This window comes from Myripristis murdjan, chromosome 5, assembly GCF_902150065.1.
Source record: "Myripristis murdjan chromosome 5, fMyrMur1.1, whole genome shotgun sequence".
In the NCBI taxonomy this organism is placed as follows: domain Eukaryota; kingdom Metazoa; phylum Chordata; class Actinopteri; order Holocentriformes; family Holocentridae; genus Myripristis; species Myripristis murdjan.
In genome coordinates this window covers 25733151-25753604 of record NC_043984.1, presented here as the reverse complement: position 1 = coordinate 25753604, position 20454 = coordinate 25733151, and the positions used below count along the sequence as shown (strand labels likewise).

At 39.6% G+C, this 20454-nt stretch overlaps 3 protein-coding genes across 3 annotated transcripts in view; 1 reads left to right on the top strand and 2 right to left on the bottom strand.

Moving 5' to 3' along the window:
* Positions 1–267: 267 nt before the first annotated feature.
* LOC115359467 (zinc finger and SCAN domain-containing protein 2-like) lies at positions 268–3039 on the top strand. The gene is made up of 3 exons (XM_030051975.1): positions 268–560; positions 1165–1566; positions 1817–3039. Exons 1-3 carry the CDS (start codon positions 377–379, stop codon positions 2704–2706), a joined length of 1476 nt encoding a protein of 491 aa, XP_029907835.1. The 5' UTR covers positions 268–376; the 3' UTR covers positions 2707–3039.
* LOC115359465 (interferon-induced GTP-binding protein Mx3-like) lies at positions 2745–11756 on the bottom strand. Its single transcript, XM_030051972.1, has 15 exons — positions 11684–11756; positions 10649–10769; positions 9589–9791; positions 9309–9410; positions 8868–8930; positions 8550–8704; positions 8183–8321; positions 7740–7938; positions 7317–7395; positions 6992–7114; positions 6709–6850; positions 6284–6442; positions 6114–6190; positions 5796–6023; positions 2745–3863 (listed from the first exon to the last, which is right to left on the bottom strand). Exons 2-15 carry the CDS (start codon positions 10762–10764, stop codon positions 3621–3623), a joined length of 2028 nt encoding a protein of 675 aa, XP_029907832.1. The 5' UTR covers positions 10765–10769; positions 11684–11756; the 3' UTR covers positions 2745–3620.
* A 5192-nt stretch (positions 11757–16948) lies between these two features.
* The window catches only part of synpra (synaptoporin a), a 30184-nt gene continuing 26678 nt past the window's right edge, over positions 16949–20454 (bottom strand). The window contains exons 4-6 of the mRNA XM_030051976.1: positions 20081–20279; positions 19656–19847; positions 16949–18756 (exon numbers count right to left, since the gene is read on the bottom strand). Coding sequence (XP_029907836.1) covers positions 18505–18756; positions 19656–19847; positions 20081–20279 — 643 coding nt within the window. The 3' untranslated portion in view covers positions 16949–18504. The remainder of the gene's footprint in view (positions 18757–19655; positions 19848–20080; positions 20280–20454) is intronic.

The following is a 20454-nucleotide window of genomic DNA, read 5'->3' as shown; positions in this document are numbered from 1 at the left end:
CTAAATAAACATATAAAAATAGAAATAAATATAAAGTAAACTGTAATAAAATTCAAAAACGTTTGAAAAGATTTAATAAATTCAAATGGAGATATCTGTTTTTGCAAATGAACTCTTCATTTGTTTTGCTTTGTTTTGTTTTGTTTTGTTTTTGGCTGCTTTCTGTGCAAGTTTGTGTTGCTTTGAGGACAACCAAGGCTATGTCCGGGAAACTGAATGGAGAGATAAAGCTCCTGACCAGCAGGTGCCGACAGCAGCCTGGCTGAACGCTCTCGGCGCCTCGTAAACACACCACTGAAAGCGAGAGAATGAGGAAGTCACATCCAGAGATGAAATTGTGTACATTTCGGTCTGTCAAAATCCGTTTACAGTAGAAATGGGTACACTGCAGTTTCTCAACGCCTTCATCTCTGAGAGGCTGGCAGCGGCGGCTGTGGAGATTTTCGGGGCGGTGGAGAAAACATTGATAGAGTACCAGGGGGAGATCAGCCGATCCAAGGAGGAGATAGATCATCTGCGGACACTGGTGCTGTGGCCTGAAGTCAAATTGCACAGGGCAGGTGAGTGGAATAGATAAAATCAGTCACTGATTAGCCTACCATCTCAGTCATCAGTCAAAGCTGTGCAATGATGCACTCCAATGTGCTTTCATTTTTTCTGACTTTTGTGCAGGCAATAACCAAAGCTGTTCTGCTGTTTGAGTAGCAAGCCTACAGGTCCAGTTTTATTCATTTCCCAAAATGTTGTTTTCAAATATATTGTAGCTCAGAGTGAAAAACAAATGTTGGTGTTTTGCAGATAAATGTAGTTTAGCTGGAAATGACTGACCATTGAATGATTATTGATGACCAATAAAGCATCATGGGTAGAGCAGTCACAACACCGAGCCTTGGCAAATATCACACCATCTGCTGAGTGGAGGCTTTCCAGGGAAAAGTTGCTTGATTGGACGACTATAGTTGGTCTTAAACTGCCTGTGGATGAATTTCTGAAAATGCAACAACTTTAAATTGAACTATTCTTATCATTTTTTACCAGTGTGTCTATATATAGAAATTAAGGTTATTATTGAATGAAATACATTTGATTGTGTAAGTCTGCTAATAGAGGAACATTTGAATTTCTATTTTATGCCCTCTTTTGTTTTCTCATTCTTATCTGCAGGCCATCGGGTCACTCCTCAAAGCTGTGATGAGGAGGGTCCCCCTGAGCAGCACCACTGTGATGATGAGTGGAGCCCAAACGTCAGCCAGGAGCACCCAAATGCCCTTCTTATTAAACAGGAACTTGACGTCAGGGCAGATCAGCGAGGACTTTCCTCAAGGCAGAAGTCTGATACCATTGTATGTCCTCCGTTTGTGAAAAGAGAATGCCACCAGCACTCCCCTCCGCCTCTGCACCTTTACCGAATACTAACTGTTGAACACAACTCTGTCAGCACAACAGAGGATATCAAAGCAGAGCCTGATGGTGATGGGTTTGTAACATCTCCATCAACCGGGGAGGCAGAGTCACCCTGTGGAATAAATCCAGAGTGCTCTGGAGTTGAACGAGAAACCCTGCAAGGTGAGGAGAAAAGCCATCAGAGCTTAGCAAAATAAAGCACTCCTTTATTTTGTACCACCAAAGAGATGGGGGAAATTTAATCAGGTGAAAACAGAGTCATTAAATAAAGGGATGTAGGTATGCATGCTGTCTCAAATTACCTTTTTTTTCTTGTTGAGTCACACTACCTTAGACTTAATGCAAATGACAAAACAGCAGATGTATAAGTTGCAAAATTAGGCTTATTCTGACATTGACTTTCTCCTTGTAGGTTCCCTGGAAATTGCTCCTCATGGGTACAGGTCCCCTGAGACGCAGTACTGTGAACAGGATTGGAGCCCCTGTCAAGATCATGAGGACTCTGACGCCCCACAGATCAAAAAGGAAAAGTTTGCGTTGTCTGGTCCCGAGGAGTCTGACAAAGACTGTAAACTTCCCATCCAGTGTGAGAAGAGTGTGTATGATAAGCCTCACTGTTCAAGCCCCAGCCAAGATCAAACTCTCAGGTACAGAACATTTTACCCTGCGAAGGAAATGACAAGAGACCCCGATGGAGAAAACTACCAACTATCAAGATCTAGCCGAGTTTGTCAGTCCATCTTCTCAGTGAATCCAGACTACACAGCTGCCCATGGTGAATATGTTGAGAATGCGGCAGGTGTCGAGAATGGAGAATGGCTAAAGGCACTCAAACCAAAAGGAACAAGGACAAAGAAAAGGCAAACCTCTAACTCGTGCACTGAAGGAAGAGAAGAGAGCTTTAGTGTGGAGGGAGACGTGAAGGATCTCGCCAGGGAAAGACGCCACACGTGCCCCATATGCAGGAAGCGTTTCAAAGAGTCAAGTCATTTAAGGGATCATGTGAGAATCCACACAGGAGAGAAACCATTCCAGTGTAAGGAATGTGGCATGAACTTCAGGCAGAGTGGAGCTTTGACTTTACATATGAGGACCCACACAGGGGAAAGGCCGTACCAGTGCAGCGACTGCGGCCGGCGCTTTAATCGGAAAGGAGACATGGAGACTCACAGGGTGACTCATACAGGAGAAAGGCCACACCAGTGCCTGGCATGTGGGAAAAGCTTCAGAAGGAAGAGCAACTTAAACACACATTTAAAGACACATGCAGAGGAGAAAATGGATTACACTGAACCACTGTGAGTGTGCAGAGACATTAATCAGATCATCAGAGACTGTGCTGCAATCAGTAGATATTTAATTCATAACTTAAAGACAGCAGACACCAAGATTTCCAAATTAATTTGAATTATTTACATTTTCATTATAAGGAGAAATTACATCTAAAATTTGTTTGTGCACAATGAAGTTTGTGATTGAAGGAAGCATTTTTGCAGAGGAGAAATTACTTTAACATTTTGCCTTGCACCCCTGTGGACTGTAAACACTGTGTGAGATAATTTGAACATTAGGTTTGTGATGTAAGTCTCTTATTTTGTCATGACACAGTTCATTAAATTGCACTGGGTTTAGTGACTTCAGTTATTTTTTTTCCCAAGTGGAGACAGCTATAGTTTTAATAGTTATAAAAGCTGAAGTTATAATACCACCAAAGCTACAGCTGAATATGATGTAGAACAGACCAGCACCCCTTGTCTTGACATTCAAGTCAGGGAATGGAGTGTGAGGAAAGATCACCCAAGCCTACAGCACATAAAGGATTATAAAATCAAACAGCCATTCTTAATGATGCCAGTTAACACACAGGTTGGTCCCAGCAGAAGTAACAGTCACTTTAAAACACACTCAGTTATAAATAACATGATCTATTATATGTCTATGCAGTTTAAAGTACAAGAAAAGCAGGTGCAAATGAATGCCAGTAAAATAATCAGAACTGGAATTAAGCAAAATTTAAAAAAAGCAGGTTGAATGTAGGCACATTGTCTTACAGTAAAAATATATGAAACTACTGGCTCCACTGTTTTTCTTTCACACAAAATAAATTGCTGTCCGAGTATGGGTATGACAAAAATATGAACACTACAAAGACCGACTGTAACAAAATTTTAAGTATCGCCTTCAGTGAGACATTTGGTCTTGAAAACTTGCCCTGCTCAGCTGAGCTGGCCATACTCAAACTCGGTCAACAAAACACGAGCCTTTCTGAGGCGGTTGAGGCGACTCTGAAGAGTTTTTCTCTCTGTGTTTACACGGAAGTCCTCATCAAGCATGAGCTCCACGTTCTCCTTCTTCTGAATCATCTGCAGCATCTCCCTCTGCAGCTGGGCAGCAGACTCCTGCAGCATCAGGTACTTGATCACCAGAGGGATCTGGTCAGCCAGACGTTGGCTAGCAATCTGAAATTGAGAGAAAATATATTCAATTTATTCATAGCATTAAGTAAACCACCTTTTTTCTATTCAGGCCAGATCAAGTTTCACATCACATGTTAAACGTGAAAGTCTGAAGACTTCAATACTCAAATTACACAGATTTGCAAGGGTAAACTATCCAACGCCCTCAAAAAGGTAGTGTTTGTTAAATTGTTCCTGTATATATTACAAATAGTAGGAATTCCAGAGTACTTCTGCACACACTGTCATTTTTAATGTATTTACCCACGGTAGACCACATACTATTTCACAACCGATTACACATTCACATTAGTTCCAGGTGCATCATTTCCATGCAAAGAGGGCTAAAAATGTCACAAAAACTTACTGGCCTATATCACGAATTTTCAGTATTCATATTTTCCTATTATGCTTTGCGGTGAGATATTTCTATCTGTCTATCTATATCTATCTATCTATATCTTTCTATATATAGACAGACACATACACACACACACACACACATACAGTACCAGTCAAAAGTTTGGACACACTTTCTCATTCTCATTTAGTGTTTTTTCCTTATTTTTATTATTCTCAATCTTGTGCCATAGTTTAATACTGAAGACATCAAAACTATAAAAGAACACATTTGGGATTATACAGAATGTTTTTTCTTTATTTTTATCATTTAAACATTCTGTAGAAAACAAGTGTTAAACAAACGTTTAACACTTTTGTTTTACATAATCCTATGTGTTCTTTTATAGTTTTGATATCTTCAGTATTAATCTATGTCGAAAATAATAAAAATAAAGAAAAACCATTGAATGAGAAGGTGTTTCCAAACTTTAGACTGATACTGTATATCAAAGTCCTACATTATAAACCTGGGATGTAATTAACAGATAAAAATGTGGAGCTCCTCTGCTCTGCAGTATTTTTATAACTTAACTTTATTATGAACCACAATTAAATGTGCTTTATAGCATTATGACCCAGGATATGTACCTGGCTTCCCTCACCCTTACATTTATTTTCACAATCACTGTTAACCATACTTCCTAATTTTTTCCTTGTTGAGCAACTTGAAAATTTGCATTTTCTAGTTGTAATGCAGTTGTAAAGAGTTGTAAATACTGGGGAATTTTGACTGAGTCATCCTAAACCATTATAGCAACACATTCATTCATAAAATTAAACCTCTTAGTTACCTTTATGTATGACATGTAGGGTTATATTATAAATCACCAGTGTTGGGACCAATTACTCATAAAACTAATAAGTTACAATTACTAATTACTTCTGTAAAAAAGTAATTTTGATTACTACTCAATTACTGCTGCAGAAGAGTAATTCAATTACTGGGGAAAGTAATTTTTATGATTACTTTTTTTCTTTTCTTAAATCCTCTTATTAATGCACATATTTTTGCATTGCTGTTGCAGTGTGGATATTGCTGTCATTGTCAGTGTTGGGCACGTTACTTTGAAAAAGTAATTCATTATAGTTTAAATTAGTGATGCCAGCTTGTCCAGGTGGGGAATTGAACCCCCGGGCTTCTGTACAGCAGGCAGAGATACTATCCACTCTGCCGTTGGGGAACACATGTGCTTCTTGTAATTTGTGCTCAGTCATTCTCCATGCATGTTGATAAGTTATGAAAAACTGCAAAGTCCGACCGGTTTGAAAATTGACACACCGCTTTTTCTCCACAAGACTCACATTTTTTGAATAGGATAATAAAATAATAATAATTATTAGTAGTAAGTAACGGCTAGTAACGGCGCATTTTATTGTCAGTAACGGTAATGGTGTTGTAACGGGGAAACAGTCATTTCTTTGATTACTCATTACTGATAAAAGTAACGCCGTTAGTAACGCCGTTTCTTTGTAACGCCGTTACTCCCATCACTGTAAATCACAAATATTATAAATATTATAAATACCACTTACTAGGTAATAGGATTTCAGGTGCAGCATCATCTCCTTCAGGGTAGCCTCGTTGTCCTGATAGTTCACAGTTTTAAACCCCGGTACAGATCCCTCATCTTCCCTTTTCCTCTTCAAACTGCGGCTGTATGTACTGTCCTGAGTGTAAACGACCAGCTCCATCTTAAACTGGGTCCTCAGCATGGCCTCTGCTGTCACCTCCTTCTCCTTTCTGATGAGCTCAATTTTTGCCTGGAAACCAAATCAGCCATTAAATTGTATTAGCTTATGTTTAAAATGACACTGGACATTTATAGTGGTAACTGACCAGGAAAATGCTACCTTAGCTGCTTTGAAGAGGTTGGGAAATCCGACAAAACTGCACTGAGCCAGCTGAATGAACCCGTTCTTCACGAGATCTAGAAAACATACATAAAACAGTGAGAAATGCATGGTTAACACTGAGAAGGGCCTGCTATCATTTTTAGCACTCTGACAACACATAGACCTACCTGCCACATCCTTGAGTTTTGTGACAGCAGGCTCTTCAAGCTGTTTGATCTGCTCCTTCATCATCGTCTCAAAGGTCTTGTAGTTGATGAACCCTGGCAGCTCTCTTCCACGATACTTCTGCTCATAGGTAGCCACCTCTCTCTCAATCTTCCTGCTGACTTTAATGTTGATGGCATTTATTACCGTGATAACAGAGTTAATGCATGTCAGCACTGGGTCAGTAGTGGTCATTACAACAACCAGAAACATCAGCTTTAAATCAGAATCTAAAAGGGTTTACAAGTTTTAGCATTTTAACAAATACAGAAGTATTTATTTACCCACTGTATAAATTGAGGGTTTGTGGTATGCATGCCACAGAACTCTCTGTCAAAAATGACAAAACAAACATGTTCACAATGGAAACATACTGTAATACACTTACAGTTTGATCCATTACTGTCTAGCAGGTTCTTCCACTTCCCAAACTCATCTCTGAGCTTAGAGAAGATGTTGAGGTTGGCCTCACATTGTAGTTCATCCCCTGCAGCAAGGCTGATGGCGTCTTGAGTAAATGCTGTCACTTTCTAAAGCCCGGCAGCACCAAATGAAAGAAAGTGGTACAGGTAAAGAAATGTCCTATTCTGTTATCTGTAATGTTGCTCTGAAGTCTAGTGTGTTGTTAGTTATTAAAAAGGACTAAACGGAGTGCCAGTGTGCAGACTCACGTCAATGAAAAAGTAGACTTTGTCTGATGGGTCCTGTGGAGGTCCAGCGCCACACTTAGTTAGCCTACTTTGTGTGTTGTTGAGTTTCTTCTCTATCTGTTCTTCCAGCTGAGGAAGGGATCTCTGCATATAATGAAGAGGAAAATGGAAATATTGCACTGTGATAGTGTTTCAGTATTTTTTAAATAATATTCAAATAATGTTAGAAAATTATTTCAGTAATTTGACTGTTAAAATTCTAAATATTTTGGGAAAATCACACACAATATCTATTACACATTATGTAATCTGGTAATTTTGAATGAAAAGATATTAAACAAATCACCTGGATGTGATTCACCAACTCAAGAGTTAGCTTTTCAGCCAATTTGGGAATGGTGGCTTGACCCTCATCATGCAGTATGCTGTGTGGGAAGAATGGAGAAATGACAACGCTGAGCACTATGTCTCACTACTCAGCAAATCACAAGCATGGCCATAGACTGGCAACAAGTCTACGATAAATTACTATAATTTCAGCTCTATTTGTGGGGAGACTCAAGCACTTACACTGGGCTATAATTAGGTTTCATTATGCAGCTTTCCAATGCCCATCATTAAAACCATCACAAAACTCATAATACCTACAAGCACTTGCACCTGCACCCAATAATTAAGAAGTTACAAGTCACCAAACAAAGCTACTCTTTGCAAGAAAAATGCGTTAAAATAATAAGCCCTCTTCATAATACAAAACTCTGTGAGAGACCTAAAGTATGCATGTTCCTCAAAGAAGGTCTTCTCCCTCTCCATGGCCTCACTCAGTGAGACTCGATCCAGAATCTCTTGCTGGCCCCTGCACTTGACAATCATGTAGCCCTTCTTCAGGGGAATGAGCTCATTATGCACAGTCTTCACCACTGTTGCCTCTGTGCCTTTGTCAACCAGGTCAGGCTTGGTCAGGATACCTGTACATATCATGAGAGCATTTATATTGCATTCATTCATTCATTTATTTTTTTTACATGTTTATTCTAAAGGTCAAGGAAACATTTTGGAAAGGTTGTCGCTTCATTACAGTTGCGTGCTCCTTATTCATTTATTTTTTGGATTTCCAACAGCTGATGCTCAGCAATCATTAGTTTGCATGACATTAATCACCAGTTATCGTCATGCAATGTATGTTAGGTATAGCATGGAAATAAAAAGCACCCAGAGTCCTCTCTCCATCAGGATCCACCTCCTGTGCCATCTTCAAAGCCTCTGTGGTTGCTATGTCAACATTGGATGGGACAACCACCAAGCTGATGGTTTCTTGTTTTTTGATGAATTTCTGAATCATTTTCTTAATCTGAAAAACAGTCACACAGACAGTCAGACACACACAAACACACACAGTTGACTACCAGCCCTCTGCACATGATAAGATGAGTATGTCCCAACATCTATTGAAGCTATTGTGTTAAGAGTTGAGAATCTAGTTGTTTTTTCTGTTTAAAACAAAAACAAAAACACACATTTCTTGTTCATTACTGCACCAAAAAAAACCTGATGTAAGACACAGCTGTGACAACTGTACCTTTTCTCCAATGTCCTGTGGCTGGCCCTTGACTGCCACCCTGGCGATGCCAGGCAGGTCGATGAGTGTCAGGTCTGGAACATCAGGAGAGGCAATCGAAAGACTGATGAGGTCCTCACTGATCCCTGCACCGTGCCCAGCCATGTCATTTTGGGCTAAAGGTGGACAGAAACATAACAACACTACCATGAAACAATTAGTCTATTAGTCAATTAGTATTGCTTCTATGGATTTGAAACTATAATGTGTAATTGCTTTGAGTTGTATTAGTTATATCATTTGGGTTCTGTTATGTTTACTCAGATCAGCAAGAATGACCTTGCTCAATGAGATGTTCCACATATGAAGGATCCTCAATGTCTACGTGATGGTTAAAGTGCCCTGGAGGAAAAAGCATTTCATATTACAAGTTAAAATGTTTAACTTCATCAGTCTCATTGGCACAAGCAAGAAATTTTGTCTACCATTTCAACAAACCAGTTCAAGAAACATCATTTTGGTTTAAAATATTTTATTTGAGACAGCTCATCATGATAGATGAATAAATACACTGAAATAACTCCTTTAATCTCTTTATGGCTTTACCACTGAGTTAGAATACATCATAGCTACAATGACTCAAAAAAAGTCTTTACTTGAGAACACTGCAGAACCTTATTCTTTTCCCTCAGTGGAAGTGAAACTACACTGGGTGTAAAGATTTTTTTTTTTAATGATGTAAGACCCCTCTTGCAGTGAACTAAATAAAATTTTACTTACCCTCAGGCTGCTTCTTTGCAGTGTAGGTTATTGTCCCTTGCCACGTTTCTCCTTCAGTTGTTCTTTTCATCTTCAACTCAAGAGGACATCTTGTCACAATACCTGCAAATACAAAACAGGGAGACAGGGGTAGATAGGGCTATTAATACTACTGTTGGCACAACAGCTCAAGCCTGGTAGTTGCTTCTTGAATAAATGAACAGGACATGGGACATCCCATTATATTAAATTGAATAATTCAATCCAAAAAAGGCAAACTAGAGTTGTTTATCAGCCTCACCACTTCCTCTTGGCAAAGCCACTCCTGACAGCGCCTCCAGCACAGAGCTCTTCCCCGAGCTTTGGTCGCCAATCACGGCGATGGCAGGCAGCGCCAGGTCCTTCTCCACACCCAGGGAGCGCAGGGAGTCGATGAGGTCAATGCAGGGGCGCACTTTCTCCTCATATTGCTGGTTAAGTGTGTTATACATGCTGGCCTGTCCCCTGGTGAGAAAGACAAATGTAACACTATCATCAAATTTAGTCTAATGCAAGACTAGAACATTCAGAGGGACAATAATTAAGACTTCTACTGCTCAACAACTCAAAATCTCCATAAACCTGTAGGCCTGTATCTTCAGGGAGCTGATAGGGTTTTTGATGAATGACTCAACAGTCACTGTAACATGCTGAGATTTCTGACTTTCATAACTCACTTTCTAGCCCACAGTCTGTTTTGGAAAAATAACGTTCCACTTAAATAAAAAAATTTCTTAATTTTTCATGACTCTACCAATCCCTCTTTTTACTCTTTTCCTGGGAAATCACTTGTACAGCTACAGAACTGTATAAAGTTCCTGTATCTTTTGTTTTGTGACATCTTTAGCAGTTTTGTGGCCACCATTTATGTATGTATTTATTTATTTACAAACAAAAGAACTACTCTTTCAGGAAATCTTTGGAGCATTTATTGTAAAGACTGTGAATAAATCCCTCATAATTTTCCAAAACAAACCAAGGCCTGGGAAACACATTTACCAATTCCATGACATTTCCAGGATTTCAATGACCATATAGAAACACTGCGATTTCTGACTTTTCCCCGGACACTCAGCAAGTGGTTATTGCAAATGGTATCTGCAATAACCTCTGCTTTTCATTTTGCAAGTCCTGTTGGCCCTCTGTTAAAACAAATCTGTTAAAACATTGTCTTTTTACAGTTTACAAAGGTTATTTCTGTCTTCAGCTGGCTGAGAGGACGTGGAAGCAGAGATAATTCTGTGACATTTGCACTTAGAAACGTATGCAACTAGCGCACAGGCGTATAGACAGTGAGCAGAAAAGAGTGCATCCCTACTCACCTCCCCTCATTGTCCATCTCTATCTTCTTCTTTTTTCTTCTCTGTTGTTTAAGGGCGGGTTTTGTAGTCACCTCTTCTTCCGCTGCTACTGTCAGGGCAAACGGGTCCATCTCCATCTCCGCTTTAAAAGTGCACAAGGAGTTTTTTAAGTGAACTTGGAAGTGGAGGACACGCACGCACGCACGCACGCACGCACGCACGCACGCAAACACACACACACACACACACACACACACACACTGTGACGTGCCAGTTACTGTGAGTAACTGATTCATCAATCAACAGGTGCGCGCACAGTTACCAAGACCAAGCCAGGTGTTATCTGAGGTGAAATATGGTACAGAAAACCAGTATATTTTGTGAAAATCAAAGGCAACCATTGTTACAATTGGCCTTATAGTTCGATTGTCTCTTGCATTATCCAATGTATTATATAGTTCAGGACAGCTTGACCGCTAAGCAGAGGACAGATAAAACAGGAGCCAGATGTACTTTCTCTATCTTGTTAGTTAGGTCTGTTGCATTAGATACACGCCGAGTCAACATTCACACACATAGCATCACACATTCTAGAAACAAGGCATGGACAGTGGTTGGCCTGTCCGGGTAACTGACCAATTATTCTCGGTTGCGTGAAAGTCCAACCTCTGTACGGGGCAGGCCCAGCCCAAGAACATAAATGTGTATCATTTCCTAATATAGGGGCTTTTTCTGACTGAGATCCTGCGAGAGCTCTGTCACACTGAGCCCAGCCTTGCTTTATATGTGACCATAATAAATATTTCATCAGAAAATTGAAGCTTGACTCCGGTCAGTTCTTGGGCTTTCAACAAAAGAATCGGGAGCTAACACCATGTCCCCAGTTAATTAATGCGATATGAAGAACTCAAACAGAACATGAAAGAAGAACATTTTACTAAACATGCTATTGCGATTCTAGCCTACTTGTCGCAAAATTACCCAATAGAATTCAATATGGTCTCTGAAACCAAATTTTACAGCAAAGGCGCCTTTTTCCGTCTGTGTTAAACGTACCTTGTGGCAGGTTCTTGGGAAAAGTCGGGTGTAGGCTGCAAAACACGGAGAGTGATCGGCAGTATGGCTCTGCGCCGTCTGAACCCATCCGAGATTAAACGAGGATGAAGAGCTGGAAGGAGGGTGGTCCTCCCTGCAGAGGTACCAGTTTCGTTTTCGCCGAACCTGTGCAGGCTATCGCTCTCGTTTCTGAGAAAATGGACTTCCTGCATGTTGGAAATCAGTGGAGAAACACCAAGTCCGTTGTCACTTGCAGATTTCCGCTTGCTGCGAGGAAACAGATGCGGGCTGAGCCTTTGTGTGAACTTTGTATTTCTATTCCAGTGTCTTGTGTTCTGCACTGGATGACTGAGTTCGCTTGTAACTCGATTAGTGTTGTAGTTTTGTGTTTGTCTTGGGCGGTTCTCTCTTGAGAATGATCCGTGTCTCTAGCAGATTTCCTGTATAAGTAAAAGTTAAATTAGAAAATAACATGAGCAGCGTGTGCGTGGCCCTCAGCATCATGACATGCCATTCCAACACACCTACCTGCGTTAATATCCTATGCATTGTCCTATGTGGCACTGACTATGTTTGCATATTCCTACATGCATCCCATTGCACCTTTTTTGTCTTTGTCAATGCAGAGCGGCATAAAAAACATATTTAATAGCAAACTAGTTTTTTTCTGCTTACACTGTGCAGCTATGTTGGTGTCTGTTCCTGCTATTGGCAACTGTCGTTATTATGATTTTTATTTATTGCCATTATTATACTTTCAGTACGGCATTAACTTGACTTGGCGTTATCGGTTTGTCCTACAGACACAGACTTCATCTCTTGCAGGGTCATTTTGATCATCATCACTACCCACCAACCCCTCTGCTCCCATGCTCAGAAGAATGAATTCATGCATCTTCTAAAGGGGATATGCCTTCCTTTCTTCTTTCTAGGTCTTTGGTCATGACTGTCTACCACAAAACCAACAAAATGGGAGCCCCAATCAGTTTATCCAGCTTTTTTTTTTTTTTTTTTTTTTTTAAATAAATAAATAAATAAAAAATGACACAACATTCAAAGGCTGTCCCAACTAACAATAACACACAGAGACGCAGGATAACCACTAGATGGACCCATCATACCAATGATTGTTACTCTAGCAGCTCAAGATGGGTTTTCCTTTGAGTGTCATTTTGTATCAATATTAAAAAAAATTATCATCATGCAAAACTGCCTGATGATGATCCCATCTAAAGAAGTTGCAAAGTAATCGGTGATTAGTTATCAAGTACAGCTTTTACATATAAGGAAGTCCAGTAAAACAGGTTATGAGAAGTGATATGAGATATGATAGTGCTTCCTCTAGCCTAAACTCAGGCCTGCTGTTTCAGAAGTCTCTAATCCTAACCGTGCTCTGAACAGTGAAAATGTACAGCTGCCATTGAACCGCAGACACGGGGTTCCACATTGTAATGGGGTCAGATTGAAACACTCTTTTGTGTATCAGTCAGTCTGACTCTAATGAGGAGTGCAATCCCAGTATCAAGTACTTTGATATTTGCACTATGTATTGTCCTCAGTGACTGTAATGTTTAACAAAACAAAAAATTACAAAAATGCATAGATTTACATATATGTAGATGTATGCTTTTTTGTGTCTTGTCCTAATTTCCTCTTTGTTATGTGTTGTTACAAATGGAGCCGCTGTTGAGGCATGAAAAACCAGCCCTGGCTGATGATAAAGTATAAATCATCATCATCATCATCATCATCATCATTCAAAGGGTCTTAACAGCAAAAGCAGTGACCTGTGGACTGGCTTACTGAGAACCTATGATTCCAGTCGAGGGGCTCGGCCTGCTTGTCAAATCAACAGATCAATATTAAATTTAGGTAAATAGATATAGAATGTATTTATTTATTGTAACCTAAATAACATTTTTACAGTGATGCACAACTTAGACATTTCTCCCGGTCTTTCTTTCTTTCTTTCTTTCTTTCTTTCTTTCTTTCTTTCAGGTGACTGGGTTAACAGTCATAACACAACACTGATGAAATAAGTGGTCATTGTGGTGTGTACTTTTATGACTACGGCCAGCACTGGTGAGAATGTTTCACTTGGCTTTGGCCAACCAAAGAGAAGGAGAGCTATCAGCAAGTTACTGATAGAGCCCTTGTCGTTTATAGTTCGCCTGAGCTGTCTGTGCGCCGCTCTTTTAGGACATTGTCAAGTTTTCCAGATTGAGCAACACACAAAAAACCCATCACTTCCTTTGCACCAGAGGATTTTTCCCTGGGAAGACCTACCTGCATGGATCTGGGTCTGTAGAACAGCACCTACAAAAGCTTTTATGAACTGGGTTTTGATTGATTATATTATAAAATGTTAATGTGAATCAATGATTTTTCCAATACTAGGCGGTCCCACCAAAACAGTTATCAAGGATGCTTTGTTTTCCATTTGAAGAGGATACTGGCAAGAGAGGAATTTGCCCAGCACTAATCTGGCATGACAGCAGCCGTGACATTTTGGAGGCATGTCCTATCATTAATCAGCATTAGTTCAAGTCAGTGCTTGTATTAAAAATAGTAGGCATAGTTATTTAGTAAAACTCTAAAGTGCAAAAGACAATATTATCTGAAAAAAATAAAGGCGAGAGGGGTTAATAATCAGATAAACATTGTACTGCTACAGTACATGAAGAACCAAATTGTATACAGTTTGTTAGAAATTATGGAAAGCATATGTTACAACTAGTGTAGACAACTAGCCTTTTAGCTGCCTGGATAATATTAATACTATTAACAATAATCATCATCGTCATTATTATCATCATCATAATCATGTCATAAAGTGATAAATAATATAATACCATCAAATATATTGAAGGTCAGTTGTGTGTTTATGTTTTTCGTCAAAAGCATGGACTTCGGTCAGTCATCTATTACTTGTGAGTAGTATTTCAGTGATAGGCCTGGTATAGCATTACACATATTGAATAAAATTTCATTCTTTATGTGTGAGCATGTACTTACCATGTGGAATTTAGCTGTGCAAATACCTTGGAGTATGTATCTTTAAAAAAAAAAAAAAAAAGCTGTGCCTTGTGGCCAAATAGATTGAGAACCACCACCATACAATATACAGTTTACAACTAGATATGTGTACATGTCTAGGTACATGTCTGAGTGTGCGTTTGTTTTTCTGGGTGGCAGTGAGGAGTGCTAATTGCCTACACAGACACAGTGAGGCTCCTCTCGTGTGACAGAAGTGACCCCAGAGCCAAGCCCCTCTCAGCTGATGCGCATCGCTGCTCCTTGTAATGACTGTGGCCCACTGGAGCAAAGGGATATGCAGAGACAGGCTGACCAGTAGACAGGCAAACCCAAACACCCACCCACCCACACACACAGGTTGTAGACAATATACAGACCTCTTTTAAATCTAGTTATCCTTCCCAACCACAACCAAACCCTTAGCAAGTCGAGGTCAGGTGATACCCAAAAGTTCAATTAAATTCCAAGTTTTATGATGAACACAGCTTGCCACTAAAATCTACTCCCACTCATTTATTACTACTTCTGCTAATCGATTCCTGTATTTGCCCAGGTGTGCTGGAGTGTCGGTTTGAATTAAGCCCCTCCTCCCCCATGCCTTGAAGTGTGTGAGTAGCATGACCCTGACCACAGCTCTGCTCTGCTGACTCAGCAGTCTGGTTCTGAGAGGATGAAGGATTTTGGACAGCTCAGATTAGAAGATGAAGGGGTAACAGAGGGAGATGGATGGTGGAGGGAATGGGTGTGGAAAACGACTGTTTGGTTTCTTAAAGCATAGATTTTTTGACTGCTGTGGCTGTCATAAATTTGAATATTGCACCGTTGTTGTTTGTGAGCATAGTCTTAGTCTGGATACATCAGACCTTCATCCAATAAGCAAAGAAGCAAAGCAGTACAGTGCGGAAATGCAAACACATTTTATTCCAGTCATGATGCTGCATGATCCTAGTTCTAAGAGCATAGAACAAATTACTAAAATTAGAGTTAGAATAAAGTCCAAGAAATAAAGCTGATAAAATAATTGAAGTTAATACCTTAATACCTCATTTATCAGCTACAGCTCCTCTTTATGGACACATCCAGATATTCATGGCATGGCCATGCACACCCCCCACACACACCAGAACACATACAAAAGCTACTAAAATAGTTTCACAAGCTACTTGTTCTTGGCAAAATAGCTTAAACTGTATAATGCCTGTAGTCTGACAGCTGCCTGCCAAAAATTAGAGTCCAAGCCAAATAATCCTCTCTGGGTTTGTCAAAGGCAGAAATACAAGGAATGTTCCTTCGGGATATAATGTTCAAAACTCCCACACTTTTACTCAATCTGAAATTAAACCCATAGACTACCCAAGTTCAGTTGTGTACAGTAAAAGGTTAACGGAATACCAAATGTCTGCTGTATGTAAACATAAACAAACAAAGAGGGTTTACTAAAACATGAGACAGCAATTAAAAAGATTTTTTACTCCAACTGCCTATTTCTGCTGTAAAGATGAGAGTTAGACCTATCAAAATATAAAATCAGCAAATACCAACCACATTATTATTTGATACACTGCAGGGGATTTGGAGATCAGGTCTGTCTGTTGTTCTTGCTCACAAACAATGATTCACCAGGGAGCAATTTTGTTTTCCCATGACAACATGCTGGAGGAATTTTCAACCAGCACATATGACCCGTCCTTAACTGCCAACTAAACCCAATAAAACCAAGACAAGCTATTCTTCTTATTCCATACCTTCAGGGAAGTGACACACCACACCAAAGCCTTTCAACTACTGATGATCTCAGCGTAAAATCATTTAAACATTGCATTTTATATATATATATATATATATATATATATATATATATATATATAAGGGCCTTACTTAACTGCTCCTGAAAGGGCAAATAATCCAACCTGTAATCTAACCTGTCGCTGTGGGCTTTAAATCAACCTGGCAGACTCTCACTGACCATGGAGCATTGCAAACAGACCATCCATGTTGCTATGGTAACCAAGGCATTAGGTCAAAGGTGAAGGGTGATCCACTTACTTTTTATTGTGGGGTGAGGAGTGGACAAACCATGAAGCATACAACAGGATGCAACCCACACAGACTGTCTCATTATTCAGATTTTCAGTTTTTGATTTTTTTTTTTTTGTCCCTCAAAATATTTAGAGGTGAGAAGCATCCAGGTGAAAGTAAGAAAATACACAAGATTACTCCATTAGGGCATGGATTTATGCATTATCTTTATTAACATGAATCAAAATGCCTGTAAAATGTCATCCACACTCAGTAGTCATGAACTAATTACAAGTGCCAGTATATGGACTCGTACACAGTATCATTATCACAGACAGTAGAATATTATACATACATGGACGTTCACTCCTTTTTATTACATTGATGCAAGCCACATGCTTAGGAGGTCAAGAAACGGGGTTGCACACTTCATATTAATGTAAACAAACAGCAACCAACCATTATTTGATTATTACTATTCATAAATTGCACAGATTTTCAAAAGTTGTAGGAACCTGAATCATCATTTTAAAGTAAACAAAAGACATCATGGGTGCTCAGAAATGGTTATGTACACAGATGATTGGAGAAGCCTGTTATTTACTATTCCTCCATTATCACTATTTGCACCCTTTTTTGCTAGGCTCTAATGTTACAAGTGGATTCTCTGGGCATGCGTTAGGGACTTAATGATTTATGAGTATTATTTCACAGTAGTCTGAGCACAGCATAGAAAACAGTCACAATAATTTTAAACAGGAGTGGCCATTTGTAAACCTGGAGAGAAACAATCTTCCTCTCTACATTATTGCAAAGAAATTCGTACTATGATAGTGTCTGTGGCATATAACTTAAAAATGAAAATCAGACAAACAGAAAAACACTCTGCAATGACTGCACGCTGCATTTTTAGCATTGTTTAGTATGCAGTTATTGCTTCAAGTTTTTCCTACTTTTTTTGCATGTCAGAAAACTTGCATTTAAACTGACAAAAGCTAGAGTAAGATGTATTTGTTAATTTGTAAATATTAACAAATATAACAGAAATTACACTAAATAATATTCTGAATCTGTATAATCTGAATTAAATTATTTGTTATCAAAATATATTATGGGTCTCTTGATAGAATAAAAAAAAATAAGTCATTTTTTTAAACACACGAGTCAGGACAGTGAATTCTGTAAACTTTCAGAGTTAAAATACTGTTGCTGTTCTTTTGAGTTTTTTTTTTTCTTTTTAAGTAGTAGTAGTAACACAGCAAGCATAGTAGCACACAACATCATGCACTTAGTCAACACCATTTTAGAAACCTCAAGAATTATACACACATAGAGCACTTTTTTCCTTCCACAACAAATAGTGCCAACCAGTTTGAAAAAGACATCCAGTCAAAAAAGGTGGGTGGCAATGCACCAAGCACAGAAAAAGAGAAACTGTCGCTAAAATATTTCAAACTACAAGAAATACAACATTCAGCAAAACAACATCTCTGAAAAATAGGAGTAAAAGACTGTCTAATCATTTTGTACAATACCCAGCAATACCTGCACCTATACAAATGGTGTACCTATCAATTAACATTTTGTATCAACTGACAAATGACTTCCTTTGTCACCAAGATAAACCATCTTTTTTTTTTTTTTTTTGCACAGACAGAATGATGACAACCTGAGCAGAGGGACTATATTAATTCTATTCCCTCTCTCCTTTCACCCTCTGATTGCCCTGGTTTACAATGCAGATGTGCCAAAGTGAGATGGCACAGCTACATTTGATTGGAGTAGGAGGTGGGCCCGCCCACCTGGCTGTATTCAGATGGTTGGCCAAGGTCTCCCTGGGCGCTGTAGCCCCCTGACTGGTCAAAGCTACCTTGGTTGTAGGGCTGCTGGTTGAAGGTGCCAGCCTGTTTCTCAGGTGCCCCGCCTGGGTACCTGGCAGCACCCTTGTGCCAACCAGTCTCCTTAAAGACAAACCAGATGTTCCCAGCCCAAAGCACAAAGTTTAGGAAGCCAAAGACCTGGAGAGAGAGAAGAGGGAGGAAAAGGAGGAGATCAAACGAGGCAGACAGTCAGACAAGGACACACAAATGTACAAAATCAAGGACACCACAAAGAAATAGAGCTGCAAAGTGGGCACGGTTATATTGGATAGCCAGGGTTGCATTTCTCCAAATGCAATATTACATGACTGCCTGTCTGAGCATTTCCAACACTTGATGGACACTTTCTTATTTGAAGCATCAGTACAAATGAATAGTAGCGGTGTTGAAACAGTTCAGATTCATTGAATAAAGGTCAAGGGTACAAGGCTGTGCATATAACAACTTTAGGAGATAAGTCAGCTACAGCCCTGCAGAGCATTTCCATAAGAAACCAAGAAACATCCAATTGCTAAACTTAAGATTCTGTTGCCCACACTAGTCAAGTTGGTCTTTGAGGCTCTGAGTCACCTTAGATGCATGGATCACCAACCACCAATCTGGAAAACATGGATATTCTGTATTCTACCCTTTCCTTCCTACTTCCAGTGGATTAATATAATCAGGTTCTTTTTGTCATATTTTTTTCCTGTAGACTAACAATAGTTAGCAGAATATAGTGGGCTGAATATTTTTTTCCTACCAGCAAAAGAAGATGCCAATTTCGCCAATTTCACAGCTTTTGTTGGAGTCTTCACTCTAGAAACAGCTGATGAGGCTCATGGGCACTGCGGTATTTGGTGTCATTTTACATAGTGAATCAGCAGAAACCAACAAATTTCACAGAGACAAAATTAAAACAATACCGAACCGATGTCCATAACGTAACCACATAGTATTGTGGGAAAAAAAAACAATATGGAAAGCACTTCTGGAATCTGCAGCTTGTGTACCTATTTTCAGAGGAGTATCCCTAAAACACAGCCTGTACAACTTACCACTGAGGTGTTGAGTCCAGACCAGCGTGGTCCATGCACAGAGCCACACTTGTTGGTTTGGATTTTACAGGCAGAGATGAGGAGCTGCACCTCATCTGGATCAGTGGCTACCTTGACATCAGACAGAGCCTTGGCCCAAGCAGAGGAACTAACCAGCCACATGAACGAGAACACCACTGTGACAATGAAGTCCTGAAGAGGAAAGGCAACCAAAACATGAAAGAATGAGAGAATGTTACTTTGTATTTTTCACTACTGGTATATGATAATCTGGATCATGATTATTTTAGAAAATGTCCAGAAAAACAGAGTTAATTACGAAACTACAGGGTAATATTTGCCTTGTGTTATTGCTTCTCCTGTTTCACACTTAAGTTGCCTAAAGGTTCCTCAAAAAGTCACAGGTCTGACTCCAATGTACTCACAATGAGTGGTCCTCGGTTGTTTTCACGGTACTTATTCTGAAAAAAGATGTAGACGATTGTGGCCATTAGGGAGTAGAGGAAGGCGAAGACAGCAATGGTGACGAAGAACTCTGCAGAAGATGAGTAGTCTCCAATGAGGGCAACACGCTCTCTCCTCATTCCCTCACACAGGGGTGCCTCAAAGGACACCTGATGCAACCTGGGACACAGAGGGGGGAGGGTTCAGGTGTTCAAGGTTCAAATCCAGCAGCCTATTCATGTCATGTGGTAATGACAAACATGCATGCCTACAATTTATGATTTGGAAATGGTTTGCAGCCACTAATATAAAATCAACACAATTTGTAGTTATTAAAGCTAACACTGATTTGAAA